Raw genomic sequence first — 16071 nt, forward strand, 5'->3', positions numbered from 1 at the left:
TGAGGCAGTGCGGATAAGAGCATTATCCCAAAGGCTAATGGTTGCTTGGGGGATAATGTATATTGAGATCACTGCTGCAGAGGGAATTGCTTCTAGTGCATCATGGTCTCAATGAAATTTGCCCACCCTGCCTAGTATTATTATTTCTTCAAAAAGAATTATAGTTGTAACCACACAATTAGGGTAAGACCTAGATTGGACCAGAGTGCTAATTCTCTCATCCAGATTAAAAATATAAACAAGTCATATGCACTCTTAAGAGGTAGACTACCAATTCTGAAGCTGATCATCTTATGTAAAGTGATAACTCTCTTAATAATGACTTTGATCTCAGTAAGGTACCCTACCAAAGTGGTTTTTTTGCTGATCTGTTTCCTTGGTTGTGTTTCAGTGGAAAACTCTTAAAGCTGACATGCAACCAATTAGTAAGATAAAACAAAAGAGCAAACATAAAAGTTTAGCAGTGAGGTCCATAAAACCAATAAAATCCAGCAGAGCTACCACATAAAAGGATACATGAGAGAACAGAGTAGAGGCTGACAATATGACATTTGCAAGTTGATCAGGAAGAGAAAGTTCAGGAGTTAAATGTGTTAGGGTGCTAGACAAGGCAGGAAAATGTTTTCTGCATGCAGGTAGTTCTGTTCTTTTGCTGTTGCCACTGTAAGTGTAATAGGTAAACATGTCAACTTTTTTGCCCCTATCCCCAATTAATACTATGGCTGCCTTTATCCTGTAAGTACTTTCAGTCAGCTAGAACACTATCCTTGATTTGTGTATGATCTAAATTTAAGCTTAAATATAAAAAAAATTAAAACCCCAAATTTCTTTTTAATTAACCACCGAAGAATAAATGTTAACTATGTAGGTAGATGGTACAGATACAAATATTAACAGCATTAATTAGGATGGCCCCACTGCTTTTGCAAAGTTAAAATGTACAGCTGAGATAAAATTAGTATAAATTAAATAGGACTGAACTAATCAGAGGGCAACATACAGTACTTAACAATAAGAAAATGCCCTTTCTAAACTCTAAGTTTAAACCATTTTAAAAAATACAAATCCAAATAAGATATTTTCCCACTCCATCTGTCCTTGAATATTTTCACACAGCTGGGTTGTTTCTTGTTTTGTTTTGTTTTTATTTTATTTGAATTGCACTTTATTATTATTATTTTCAAGATCCGGTTTTGCCAAGGTTCAAAACTGGAGGTGAGCTATGGCAATAGGTTAAGTTTGGTTTCTACAGAGAGGAGCTGTTCAAGGTGATACCCACCGCTACTCCCAACAGCAGCTGGGTCAAAAGCATGTAGGGTACAGGTGTGTTCTGCACCCTGTAATTCAGTGGTGAATTAAACAGTCAGGACTTTGAAGCCAGACAAAGTCCCAAACTGACATTTGCTACCGAGAGAGAGAGAGAGAGAGATATAGTCACCCCTCTTCCTGCCAGCAGCCTCAAAAACCACAAATTAAGGCCACCTCAGCCCAAATGAGCAATCTGGGGAGGCCCACAGGAAACCCCCAGCTCCATCCATCTCAGCCCCAGATCAGCAATCACTGAAGCTCTTGAGAGAAGGAAGTATTGCCATGGCATTTGCCAGGCCGCTCATCCCAGCAGGTACAGGTCATTGTCGTCGTTATCATCAAAGAGTGGGGTGGGGGGAGGCCAACCCTTAAGGCTCACCTCTTCTTCGTCTTCGTCTTCTGCCAACAGAGTTCCCAATGCAGATGGCTTGAGAGTGGCAACTTTGAAGAAACCACCCTTGTCCTCAAGAAGACTGGAATCGGATTGCATAGGGCTGGACGCTGGTCTTGGCTGTGAGGCTCCAGCCAAGTCCTGCTGCTTGTCGGCTAGAGCAGCTTGAGAGGTGGGGCCTGCGGTGTGCTGACTTGCCCCACTCTCCTCCTTGCCCTCTGGACCCATTGTGGGCCCCTCCATTGCAGGTGCCGTCTCATCCGCTGCTGGATTTGGATGTGCCAGAATGGCGGTGTCTATTGTGTCCATTTCACCCTGAGTGCTTGGCTTCTCGTCTCAATACTGGTGGAGAGCCTGAGAGGCAGCCTTGCAGTTTGAGCAGTGACTGCAGGAGTCTGTTCACCCTGTTCTTCTGAAGAATGAGCCTCAGGAGCTGCAAAAAGCAATCTGTCTTGGGCTCCTTCGAGAGCTGTGAATGGAAGACAGCTTGAGCTTTCCTTCAGATTAGCCAAAGGTGCGGGGGATGCCACTGGTGCTGGTTTTCGGAGAGAGTTGCTGTGGGGATCCCCATAAAGGGGTGCAGCACTTGGCTGCTTCCTTTCCACAGGTCCTTCCTCCTTGGTGCTGCTCCTCCTCCTTTGCTCCCCCTGACTCTCCAGCAGCTGCAGAGTTGTCTTATCCAGATTCTCCTTCTGAACGAGGAGATCAGCCAGCTCTTCTTTCACGGCTGCCACCTTCTCATCCAACTGCTTCCTGATCAGCTGCTCCTCCTGGTATCTGCTTTTAATGTCATCAGACGACTTCTGAAGTTCCACCAGCTGTGCATGCAGTCGGTTGACCAGGGCGCTGTGCCCCTCCGAATCAGTCAGGGCTTGATTCACTTGGGAGTGGAGATCCATCTCCTGCTTCTGATGACAGAGCTGCTCCAGCTGGAGCTGAGTGATCTGCAACTTGGCTTCTGAAGAAGAAGAAGAGTTTGGATTTGATATCCCGCCTTTCACTCCCTTTAAGGAGTCTCAAAGCGGCTAACATTCTCCTTTCCCTTCCTCCCCCACAACAAACACTCTGTGAGGTGAGTGGGGCTGAGAGACTTCAAAGAAGTGTGACTGGCCCAAGGTCACCCAGCAGCTGCATGTGGAGGAGCGGAGACGCGAACCCGGTTCCCCAGATTACGAGACTACCGCTCTTAGCCACTACACCACACTGGCTCTGCGATCTCCTGGCTGATCCTGACCTTATCCAGATTCTCAATTTGAACGCGGTGATAAGCCAGCTGCCTGCCACCTTCTCCTCCAACTGCATCCCGATCAGGTTCACCTCCTGGTATCTGCTTTTCAAGTCAGACAACTTCTCAAGTTCTGCCAGCTGTGCATGCAGTAGGTTGACCAGGGCGCTGTGCCCCTCCAACTCTGTCAGGGCTTCATTCAGTTGGGCGTGGAAATCCATCCCCTGCTTCTGAAGACCGATCAACCTCTGCTGGATCTAGGAGATTTGCACCATGGTTTCCGCTAGTTCCTTGCTGACCCTGACCTTCTCCTGTTCAGCATGTAGGACCCTTGTCTGGGTGTGCTCCATGGTCCTCTGCAGTGAGCTGTTGCTCTGCTCCACATAGCCTGGCTTTGGAGCCATGCTGGGTCTGTAGCGGGGCTTTCTGATTGTGGCGCTGGTGAAGGTGTGAGGGAGTCCCTGGGGCCCAGGCTCTGTCCGGTGGAGCCAGCGTCCTTTGCAAACCACACCCATTTGACTTCCACCTCCAAGGCCAGGGTTGAGTCCGGAGGAATGCCTTCAGCTTCTCCCAAAGGCCAGTAAGCCAATGCTGGTGGGATAAGGAGGAACCGCCTGCCTCCTCTCTTCATGCCAATCATTGCATCTTCCCAGTCCTTGATGACTTTGCCAGAGCCTAGCTTCAGACGCAGCAACTTTTCTTCATTTACATTTGAGTCGAAAACCTGCCCAAGACTACCGTTCTGGAACAGCCAGACTGTAAAAGTGATCTCCAGGACATCTCCAGTCGCCACACCTTGGCCATCTCCAAGAACAAGATCCTGGTAAAACACTGAGTCAGGAGAAGCGCTGCTGTTATACTTGGCAATGCACAGCTGCTTGCAAGTCCACAGCCACCATTTCTGATTCAAACATGATGGACCATTTCTGCCACTGATCATCATAAAATGTGCAGTAGTTGTTGGGCTGCACCGTGAATACAAACCATGCATCGATCCTGGCGGTTGCAATCTGCTGCAGCTGGCTGATATAAAGAAGCAGCCTGTACTTTTTGCTTGCATTGCTGCCCACTACAGTTGCCCTATACTTGCCATGTTTCACATATCTCCCATTTGTTAGTAAATATGCATGAACAACTGTAGTGAAGAAGACGGACTGCACTGCTGCAGTGGGCGCAGGAGCCGCTGTAGCTGCAGGAGGATGCTTCTGGGTAGACAGACCTGCAGCAGTAGCTGGTTGACTAATTTTGGCCCGCTTTGATGGCCTGTATTGGAAGAGCACATTTCCAGATTCTGCAGTTGTCTGATCCTGTCCAAAGAGAGACACCAGCCTGGTCCCTCCCGTCGGAAGCTGGAAGGCCTTGTCTTCTTTACCCATGTCCCCCAACATCCTGATGGCCCCTCGCTCCCCATGCCCCTCGACTAAGCCCCACACAGCTGGGTTGTTGACAGCATCAGATGCTGAAAAACAAAGTCAAGTCCAAGAGAATTAGTGGATCCCAAACACATACCTGTGCAGCAATACTGTGTATTCTTGTGCACATATTCATTCATTCTCTCTCTCTCTCTGTCTGGCAAAAGATGCAAAGACATCACATACTGTATAGATAGAATCTTTTTGGTTACATTCTTCAAATGATTTTATCTGAGAAAACCAGTTTTCAGGTTCAAAAAGGAAGGATAAGTTTGATATTTCTGTCATATTGAGCTGGTTCGCATGTAAGCAAGCAAACATGCAGGTTCCTGGAATGAAGCTAGCAACCACTGTACTCCTCCTTCAGTCCTCCTGCTGCTATGCTACCTGGGGTAAGATATCATTTGGCTTAGCATTATGTTTAAACTTGGACTTGTGGTTGCTCTCCCCCAGACAGATTATGAGTGGCATACCAAGAATCATCCTTGGTTACAGCTAGTGCTTTGTCTGGAGAAAGACAAACCGCAAGCCCATGTTCAGACATAATGCTAAGCCAAATGATGTCTTGGCCCCAAGTAGCGCAGCAGTGGCAAGACCAGGTGAGGACTTCATTGGCTGCAGTCTTCACTTGAGGAACCTGTGCAATTGTCTGTTCACACTGTACAAACTGAATGATTGAGTCACACCTCCAAAGATGGTTCTAACTTTGGAACTTCTACTACAGATAATGTAAATCGAGAATGAGGAACCTGTAGTCCTTGGATGTTGTTGGACTCCAACTTCTATCTGCCCCAGCCAGCCTGGCCAATGTTCTGGGATGATGGGAATTGTAGTCCAGCAACAATTCTGCTGTAGGCTTTAATTCTTCATTTGACATTCAGGCCAAAATGGCTCCTGCTATAAGCTCCTTTCTTCCAAAGCAGACTCCTGTTTTAAAAGAAGTAGTACTCACCTTATTCATTCTACATGACTGCTCTTGAAAATAAGAGCATCAAATGTTACAATTTCAAACTCCTCTGTCGTCTAAGATAGTCTTAAGGCAAGAGACAGGATTGGCTTTAGTGGTCTCCATTAGAGTCCAGGGTATTTGATTTGCAGTAGCTGGCTGTAGGTGACCATAATATTTGGAGGGTTTTTTTTTTTTTAAAAAAAAATAGAAGTCAAATCCTGTGGAATGGAGGACCCACAGACTCTTTCCATTGTGATTTCCTTCTATTTTGAAGACATCTGTAATGAAAAAGGGTCAACAGAATTTAGTAATAGTGTACCTATTATGGTACTTCACTAAAAAAAGAAGACGAACAATGAACTAAATAGAAGACTGGTGAGCATATTACACAGCAATGACTGTATCTGTTTAGATGAGCATATGCACGGTGTGGCAATTTTCCTCCTTTTCAGCTGTAACAGGTTTCTTTCTACCTGCAGAACATGTTCTTTTATTCTCCACTTCATTCAGGCAATAGTCAACCCAACTTGTCCTTGGTATTGTGCGATAACCCACTGAGGTAATGGCCTGAAATAATGACGAATGGGATTTGGTGAAATACTGTTCATATTAATACAACTATACAGGCCCAGACAAAGGCTCTGAAACAGGTGCAGTATTCTGTTCATCCCCTGATTTCTCTCAATATAGTCCCTGCAGAGGCACAATAACAAGAGGAAAAAATAATAAAGAAGCCGTTTAAAGATCTGCAGCAATGCTTGGTATGAATGTTTCTTTAAATGAGCCTGACCATGAGAACATAATGCATCCACGCAGCACTAGGTTTCACACACACACAAACACACACACACATGAAAACAGTTCATCAAGACAGTGTTTCAAATCTGTTAGAAACATTCCTTCCTCTTGCTCCAATAGCTCAAGTGAAAAATGGCAGCAGAAATCAAGGATTTAGAGGGCACTGAGAATAGTCTTGCTTTCGTTACTGGAAAGGGCCCTTTCTGAATTAAAATAAGTTGTCTTTCATTGCACAGTGTGAGAAAGTTTACTTTGCTGCTTCCTACGGTGTGTTCAGTTTCCAGACTAGTGGCACGTTGTACTCTACATATCCACGCATTGATTTTTAAATTATTATTTTTACATCTATATCTCATCTTTCCTCCAAGGAGTTGAAGGGTGTGTGCTTTAACTCCTGATTTTATTCTCACAAAGACTCTGTGAGGTAGGTTAGACTGAGAGTGAGTGACTGATCTGAGGTTATTCAATGAGCTTCATGGCGGAGTGGAATTTGAACTCTGGCCTCCCAGGTCTAAGTTAAACACTCTAACCACTGCACCACACTCAGGTCTTACATAAACACTCAAATTAGATTCACAATGCAAACTTCCCTTGCCTAATATGAAATACCATCATAATCAGTTTAAGAATGCCAGTTTCCTGCAAGGTTGTGACCAAAACTTATAGCATAAAGGAAAACTATAGTACTGTAGAATAACAATATATGACAAAAATATAACACCTTGTAAGGTGATTTACTATGGCCACTGTAAATGCCATAATTTGTTCAATTGGATGTTGTGTTTATTGATTTTATATTGATGAGTTTGTTGATCTTTTAACTATCTGTTTTTTGTTTTGATTGTTTTGTGTTTTACTCTGTATTCTACTGTTAGCCACCCTGCACACCATTTTGTGTAAAAGGTGGTCTGCAAATATAATAACGAAATAATGACATTGCTACTGCGCTTCTCTCTTCACAATAGCACAAAAGCCCTACTTCCCATGTGTTCTTCCTTCTGAACTTTCTTTCCTTATTGGGTCTCTCTTCTATCACCTCTCCACCTCCTTTGCTGCAGTCCTTTTGCCTGGTCCGTCCCTTGCGTAATCTTGCCCATAAATTGCCATTCACTAACTGGAAATTCTATATCCATGTTAAACTCAATGGAATTTCGGAGCGTTCTTTAGATCTGCCTCCAGCAACTGATCATGCTGATCAGTTGCAGCACAACCTCATGACTTGTAAGTCATGGGTAGAGAGAGCTAGTAAAGCATGCCACTGCTCCACAAGAGCCCCAGTCTTGCCTTCCTCACTTTATCATCTGAACATGCTGCTTTTAGTGGAAGCGGTTGACCTGCTATAAAGCTGATTGCACTCTGAATCTTAAATGCAGAGGAGATCACTTCCTTTTAAGCTCAGTTTAGCATTTCGTAAGTGATAAAATGTATTCAAATTACAAGAAAATCATAAAATGCGTGCATTGCCAAGAGAGAAGAGAACTGGTGTAGAGCTGAAGGATAGCTGATGAGTCACTTTCTGTTTTTCTGCAGGGCTGTACGAATTGCTGCCAAATGCCAAGTTTTGCCAAGTGTGAAATTACTCTTTCTTGTTGGCAATGTTTTGTTTCATTGGAGGGTGTAAGGGGGGTGGGGAAACAATCAAAGAAGTTCAGATTCAGAACAGTTTAGGCAGCTCATCAGAATATTGTTGCTTTGTCATCACAAGCAATACCAACTTCAGGCATTGGGTGGAAAGACTAAGTTTGCATCCTCAGTTACTCTCAAAGAAGCACACATTTTATTTCTTTATTTCTTTAAAACAGGGATTGGAAACCTGCGAGCCTCCCAGGTGTTGCTTGACTCCAGCTCCCATTAACCCCAGCTGATCTGATTATTGCCAATGAACCATGGTTGAAGCCCTGGTTTGTTTTAACTATGACTTGGTGCTATGTGTAAACCCTGCTATGATTCCTTAGCCATGGTTTATTTGCACACCCCACTCTAGATGCTCATCAAGCTACAAAGGCAGGAGGCAGCCATCACTGGAAAACAATCAAAATTTTGAAGAAACAGGCCATGGTTTGTTTGTTTGTTTGGTCAAACAATTTGTGGTTCCCGCATGGTTTGTTAAACAAACCATAGTTTAGCATTATGTTTAAACCAGGACACAGGATTTGATGAGGCAGAGCCAGAAAGTGCAAACTGGGCCCAGACTGCAAAGTTTCGCAAGCAAGCCCTTAATGGTGAAAAAAGTAGTATACATCTCCACTACTAGCACCGTGTTTACATCTATTAAGAGTAATTAGGTTAATAAAGTCCAATCAATAGCATCTGTAAATTCTCGTTATGTATGAGAGCTCATCATATTCTAGGTCACATAATGCTGACAGGAGCTGACTGCTAGATGCTACAGTAATATATCATACTGTACTGTAATCATGTAGCTGGAAAATTAAACCCTGTGCTGTTTTTAGGGAAATTTAATTAGGTTTCCTGTAAAATGCTTACTGCCAATGTTTCGGGGAAATATTTAGACAGTCTTCTTGCCTTTGAAATATTTTGAGTTTTTTTATTGAGGTTGTCCATTGTGTGGAAGAGTTGTTGGCAGAATGTAAAAGCTGCAGTCTTCCTGTGGAGAGCAAAGCTTATATTCCATCTTGAAAATGTTGTTTTTGAGTAGTGTATAGTTTTTTTTACCATTGTGTTCAGTTTAAATAATTAAAAATCCTAAATGTCAGGCAAGAAGATACCAATAGAGATAACCAGCACAACACCAAAGTACTAAAAATTAACCATCTCATCAGAGACTTAATAAAGTATTTGAAGTATTCTCCAATGCAAAAGCATACCTAGAAAACATGAAGTGAAGTCGAGTATCATCAAGGATGTAAGACTGGAATATATTTGTACAAAATGTACATATATCAAACATGTTCTCTTTTCTTATCATTTTATGCACAGCATAAATTTTATTTACTCAAATAAAATCCATTTTGAGATATGTGGACCTTCAGTTTTAAGCACATAGCTCCTATCTCTCTGAATGCAATTTAGAGAAGAGTAAAATGGGGGAATAGTATGTAGATTTTAAACAAACAAGGATTTAAACACCTGCTAGTATTAATGTCAGGAATGTGAACCTCATATTTATTACTATTGTTTCTGAAAAAGAGAATGGAAGTTTTTGCAAGTAGCAAAAAATGTCTTCTATGCTATGACATTTTTATCTACTACAAGTTTGGCATAGCAATAGATGGTATAAACAACTGCACCCCACTCTAAACTCAGTTCTCTTCCTCTCATTTTATCCTGACAACAACCCTGTAAGGCAGGTTAGGCTGAGACAGTGGTTGACCAAAAGTCATGGCTGACTTGGGATTTGAACCCTGGTCTCCCAAGTCCTAGTCCAATGTTTTAACCACTAGTCCACACTGGCTCCGAGTTCGCAGGCACATTCACATGACTACAAATGATATTAATATCTATGTGTCCGAAGAAGGGATGGTGGAGAAATTTGGTTCACACTGTATCTGCATTTCCTGAACCAATATGCAAACCAAAACACAGCTACCCTTCAGCATTCACACTTCACATGCATACACCTGCCCAGCCTGACACAAGAGGAGATGTGGATTCCCTCATGTGGCTATTCACTTTTGTGAAGTTTTTATATTTGTTGTTTGCTATGAAAAAGACAACAAAATATTGTTGGATATTATTTCACCAAATAAGTACTGCTGCATTAACATCTCTCTGATTTCAAACTGGTGTGTGCTATATTCTCATGACATTCTCATATTTAATTTGTTTATCCTAGTTATTGCTATCTTTATTCACCAAGTGATAGGATAATGTACTTGAAGTTTGAATATGAATTCAAACTTATGGAACGCGTTGGATTGTCCAGGATCTTTATTGCTATCCATTATTATTCAACATCTCTTTAAAAATCCCCACAGTTATTGCAATGTCATCAAAACCCACAAGGTAAGAATTAGGCAACCAAGAAAGAATATAAATGCTGTATGCTGAACCATGAAAAAGATGCTCAGTACTGCCAGCTGTGTGATGAGCCTGTATTGATCTTATTGAAAGTATGTCTATTAACCAGTAGGTGTCAGACATCATGCTGATAAGTCATTGAGGGGAGCCCAGTAGTATGTAAGAATCAATGCATTCTTCACCTCCATCCCAATACTAATATATTAGGCAGCAAAATCCCATTTTGACTCTACTCTCTTGCATTGTCTTTACATCACAGGAGTACCATCCACCATGTGTCTCGCATGAACTTTATTTCATCCTTGCTCTCTATTGCTTCTGCTTGAACCACATCCCTTTCTTTGGCTTAAGTGCAGCCATCTGATATTTGATACCGACATTTACTGACCAATCCTATCTTTTGAAGATGGTGTAATTTATGCTGGCATAATTTTATGCTGGTTTATTTTATACTATTCCATTCAGAAGGAATTCCTCTGAATTTAACCTACACCACTCCTTTTACCAGCCAAGCCAAGTCATGTCACTCAGCTGAAAAGGGTTTCAAATAGGTATAAAAGTCATCTTGCCCTGTCCCACTCCACCATGTGTTTTTCTTGGGACTTACACAGCCACAATTTTTTCTGGTTTGAGTTCTGAGATGAGGTGGGAGTTATTTTGAAGATGCAAATTGTAAACTTGGAAGATTTGTTGGCCTTGTACAGTCTTTGTAATCTTCAAAAAGTGAATTTGCAACCAGTGGCAGCAAGATTAGGACTTGGTGATTTTTGTCTTATGTGTTAAAAATACAATGTTTTTGTTGTTTTTGCCTAAGGAATAATAAATAATAAATGCTTGTTAGCTCCAGCTATGAAAAACCTTGAATTATTTAACTCTTTTTTACATGTAATTAAATCCCCCAGTGTTGCTTTGTATCCAACTAAAATGTCGTTTTTATTTAAGAAAGGTTAATGCTTATGTAATTTCCTGCTTGTTCTATGGAGAGCTCTGTTCTGTTCACATTTTAAGGTGTGTGATATTTTAACCACTTAACTCTGTCCTATATAGCTTTTATGTGCAAAACTGCACAAAGTAAATGTCTTTTTGGGGATAAATTAGGAAAGGAGGAGGAAGCCTTAGAATGTTATGCTTGTTACTGAAAAAATAGTTTTGGTACAATCCACCGAAAGTTGCCAGTATGCTACAGTGAAATTAATGAGGCTTAAATGAATGGCAACTTACAGCACAACCCTAGGCATGGCTACTCATAAGTGCCATTGACGACAGTGGGGCTTGCTGTCATGTATGTATGGCCTATTGCATTGATTTAGTTGGTCTTTGGCATGACTGACTGAAGACTGTGACCTCTGTCCAGGGACTAATAACAAGAGGTTGACCAGAAAGGGGGTGGAGGAGTATGTTATTATATATTATGAGAAGTCACTTACCAGGACTTCAGATTATTTTCTATTTTTCATGGGAATTGGAGACCATGGCATTCTGTCCTCACAGTGGCCAGCCAAATGCCCAGCACAAACCTGCAAGCAGGATCTAAATGAAACACTTCTTGTGATGCCCAGCAACTGCTATTCAGAGGCATACTGCCTTTGACCGTGGAAGTTGTGTGGAACCATCATGGCTATTAGGCACCTGCAGTCTTATTTTCCATGAATTTGTCTAATGTGCTTTTAAAGCTATCCAAGTTGCTGGCCATCACTGTCTCCTGTGGGAGCATATTCTGTAGTTTAAATACATACAGTGTGAATACATACCTTTGTCCTGAATCTTCCAATATTCAGCTTCATCAGAGGCCTGCCAATTCTGCTATGAGAGAGATAATAAAATGCGTCTCTACCCACTTTCGCCATACAGTGCATAATTTGACACACTTCTGTAATGTCACCTGTTACTTGTGTTTTCTCTGAACAAAAAAGCCCCAATGCTGTAACCTTTCCTCATGGGGCCATTGATTTGTATAATGGCATTATGATATTAGCAGTCTATATCTTAGCTGCTACTATTTGCTCTTGTCGCATGTTCAGATGCAGGCAAAGAAAATGAAATCAAATGGGAAAGGATAACTACTAGATTTGTCCTGTCCATATCAGGAAATATAGTGGTACCCCGGGTTACATACACTTCAGGTTACATATGCTTCAGGTTACAGACTCCGCTAACCCAGAAATAGTACCTCGGGTTAAGAACTTTGCTTCAGGATGAGAACAGAAATCGTGCTGTGGCGGCGCAGCAGCAGCAGGAGGCCCCATAACTAAAGTGGTGCTTCAGGTTAAGAACAGTTTCATGTTAAGAATGGACCTCCGGAACGAATTAAGTACTTAACCGAAGGTACCACTGTATACGGGTTTTGTGGATGAAAAGGAAGGAATCTAGGAAAGAAAGAACTGGGAGTGACACTTTTTTTTATTATTATCTCTGCCTTCCACATCTCTGAAAATGTCCACAAAGATGGGAAGGGCACCCATTTGGGAATGAAAATGAAATCTGAATCTTAAGTAAAGCTAGCTACATTCTCCAGGCGCTATGGCTCCAAACACTAATGGCATCCCAAACTGAATTGCAACTTAACAGCATGTCACATTCCAACTTTGCAACCTGAAAATAGTTTAAAGCCTGTCTTCCATCTCTCACACACAAACCTGAATATTTATGGTAACTGAACTATAAATGGTGTTTTATAGGCAGTGAAATGACAAGGTCACTTTTAATTAAGCAGAGATCAACCTCACTCTGTGTTGCACACTCTGATTAGGTTCTTTCAAATTAACATAAGTTTTTGGAGACTTGACTGAAGTCAGTAGTGTTAAACACCAGCTGTGCTGGCAGATAAGCGTGGGATATAAGAAGGAGATAGTATTCACATTGAAATTAGCACTTGGCACAATATAATTCTCTGATTGCAAACTATGTGAAGTTGCCTGTGCTAATTGGTTGATTTTATTTGAAGCAGATGTTGTGAGCTTTCCCACTAATGATCTGGAGAGAAATTCTTTTGAAAGACATGCCATGTTAGGTTCTCTGCAGTATAATAAGCTAATTACAACTTTAAGTACTTGCAGTAATTAGCACAATGTGTATAAAGTGTTCCTGATCTTTTCACCCAACTGCATTATTGTTAGGGCATCTTGAAAAAACAACAACAACAAAAAGCTTGCAGGATTTCATTTCCTCAGGATAGCCTCTTGCTTTCTGGCCTAAAAAGATTACAAAATGGACTTTTATCCTTCTTTTAAAGTGCACATTGGAAAGAGCTTAACCTTGCTAAAACATTCGCCCCCAAATCAACAGAATTAATTTTGTTTCCTTCCTGCCATACTCTTTTGAGTATAGTTTGTAATATTTTAAAAACAAAATTTCCTCTAATTAACACATGCTGGTGGCACATCAGCTTTGCCTAATTGATTTAGGCTGCAAACCTCTGCTCGCATGCATGGGAACAAGTTTCACTGAATTCAGTGGGAGCACTTCTAAGTAAGCATGCATAAGACTGAGTTTATTGTTAACCTTTTCTAAACCAATCAAGTCCAAGTTCATTTATTGTTTCTTCTCAAAATGTTCTTAAGTATTTTTTAGCAAATGATTGCAGTTGTAATGCTGCCCTTCATGCTTAGTTAAGAAGCAAGTCTAGAAATGCATAATATGAAGAGTTTGATGCACTATTTAATCTACTTTTATAATTATGGATTTGGGATAACCAAGATTTAAAGACCTCAGGGGCAGATTCCATTAAGCACTATACTGCAAACACACGATAGGCCCACTAATGAATCACTGGCATCTGTCTGTCTCCGGAGACAATGGAGGAGTGTGCCTTGGGGGGTGAGGTCAAACTGTTGGAAGGTTGCAGTGCCCTGCTGTGGCTGTAGAGACCAATGTGGGAGAGATGTGTAGTTGCAGCTGGGGCAGATGAAGGCACCCAGTTATGCTGCTGCAGGTGCACCATGGTATTTCTTCTCTTTGAGCTCCTTCCAGGGGTAATTTCTCCTCTGGTCATTGCTATGGATACACTACTATGGATACAGGCATGGCTGTCATTCACAAGGCATTCCCACATAGTAGGGTGGATGTTGCCATCCTTCATGTCATGTTTGCAGACAACTGGCCTGGTGGCGGAAGCCAGCTCCCTGTAGAGCACGTCCTTGGGGATTTTGCCATTCTGTGGACATGTCCAAGCCAGGGTAGGCATTGCTGAGACAGGAACATGTTTCGAATGTGAGCTTGGGTGAGCACATCTTTGTAATTCTGACATTTGCATCATTATGGCAATGCTTTCTACACCGGGCTGTCTGTAAAAAGTGTGTGGGAACTGGTACTGATTTAGAAAGTGGTAGTAAGTTTGCTAATGGGCACTGCCCCCCCCAAAAACAACATATAGTACCAGTTCTAAAGAGCTACAATAGTTACCACTTAGAAATCTAGCTGCATTCAAAGTGCTGGTTTCAGTCTTTAAAACCCCAAATAGTCTGGCTGCTGTATACCCCAAAGAGGTGCTTCCCTTTCTCCTCTATGTGCGCCTGAGCCTTGAGGTCATTAAGGGAGGCTGCACATTGGCAACATGACCTCCCACTACACATAAAGTGATATGTGATTACACACACACACACACACACACACACACACACACACACACACACCTATGTAGATAGTAAATAATTGAATCCCAAAATGTATGTGGGAATAACAAGCATCCTGGTAATACAGACTGTAGGATAATTGATATACCCTTGCCAATTGCAACCATACCCAATCAGTCTGAAGTTCATTTGCCATAAACCCCTTTCTTTCTACTGAACATATCAACGCGCATCACTTTGCATAGTACACATAGCAGCATAAATTTGTGCCAGTCATGCTAGTCATTTTTCATGAACTGCAGTATACTTGCTGACCACAGCAAACAGGTACAATACAAATGGAGTGCCCTCCATAACTCTTGCTAGTGAGTGAGAGTGTCGATAGGTTTTATCATGGAAATGAAAATCACTCAAAGTAAAACCATTCATCTATGAATGCCTAGTAACAGATGCGGCAGAAGAATGCACAAGAAGGCCAACCGTGGAAGATTATTATTATCTAATTAATCTATTTATAGGGCGTTTAATCACTGCAGTGCAGTTTCTAGATAGAAGCTCAGTCCCCGCAATTCCCCTCAGCAAAGGACAAGACTCTGCAGTAACAATGAGGAGGCATTACCTCATCCGAATGCCCTCAGTGGTTGAACATACTCCAAGGTCAAGACACGGTTTCCTAGCAACTAATGAGAGCTGATTAATCCTTTTGTGGGTGTGACATATACCACACTGACGTGTGTGATTCTGTACTAGGATATACTATTTGTGTAGTGGCAAGAAAAGCAAGTAACAATTACTAGTTGAAAGACATTGCATACATATGCATAGCAATGGCATCATTAGATGTATAAATAATCATGGGGGAAGTGTGACTTTCCATTTGTCATGTTAACCTGAGGCTGTGCATTTTTAAACTATGCATCTTCCCTTTATGGTGAATGCTCATTATATGATTTCTGAGTTAAAAAGCATTGAACCTGGTAGCTATGAGTAAATTGCCTGAAAATGTGGTGCATTTGCTTTCTGATAAGTTTCTACCACTGGTATCACAATGGCTTTTCATTTTGCATCTAGAGCTTGAAATTGGCAGTGTGGTTGAAGCCCGGGAAGACAAGCACAGAAGTGGTGGGTGGATCTCTGGTCAAATGTTTATCTTCTGGGTTTATTGTAAAATAAGGAATGTTGCAGAGTGAACAATTGTAAATGTAGTCATCATTGGTAACACTGTGGTTATAAGAAATAATTCTGCAAGTGTATCCTCCCTCTAGGGGAAAAATGAGTTTCTCTCCTGAAGCTTTGGCAAAACTCCATCATTTAGCTTGAGTGCCTAATCTCCTTAAAAGGGAGGAGAAAGTTTTGCGAGAAGAATTATGCTTTAGTTTTAGAAAGTTCTCCAGAGGGTAAAATATGGTATTTATAATGCAAGAACTTGCTGTCAT

At 41.6% G+C, this 16071-nt stretch overlaps 1 protein-coding gene and 1 long non-coding RNA gene across 2 annotated transcripts in view; one reads left to right on the top strand and one right to left on the bottom strand.

Annotated features, from left to right (window-relative positions):
* The window catches only part of LOC310704624, a 538844-nt gene that overhangs the window by 101222 nt on the left and 421551 nt on the right, over positions 1-16071 (top strand). The gene's annotated exons all lie outside the window — the stretch shown is intronic.
* On the bottom strand, positions 1145-7216 carry LOC310705768 (uncharacterized protein; the record flags this gene model as incomplete). Its single annotated transcript, XM_083500591.1, is given in 6 exon segments — positions 1145-2034; positions 2037-2700; positions 2897-3029; positions 3209-3805; positions 3807-4383; positions 7120-7216. Coding segments are annotated over 6 exon segments (2493 nt in total). The 3' UTR covers positions 1145-1609.

This window comes from Podarcis liolepis (assembly GCF_965112155.1).
Source record: "Podarcis liolepis genome assembly, chromosome: 4".
NCBI lineage: Eukaryota > Metazoa > Chordata > Lepidosauria > Squamata > Lacertidae > Podarcis > Podarcis liolepis.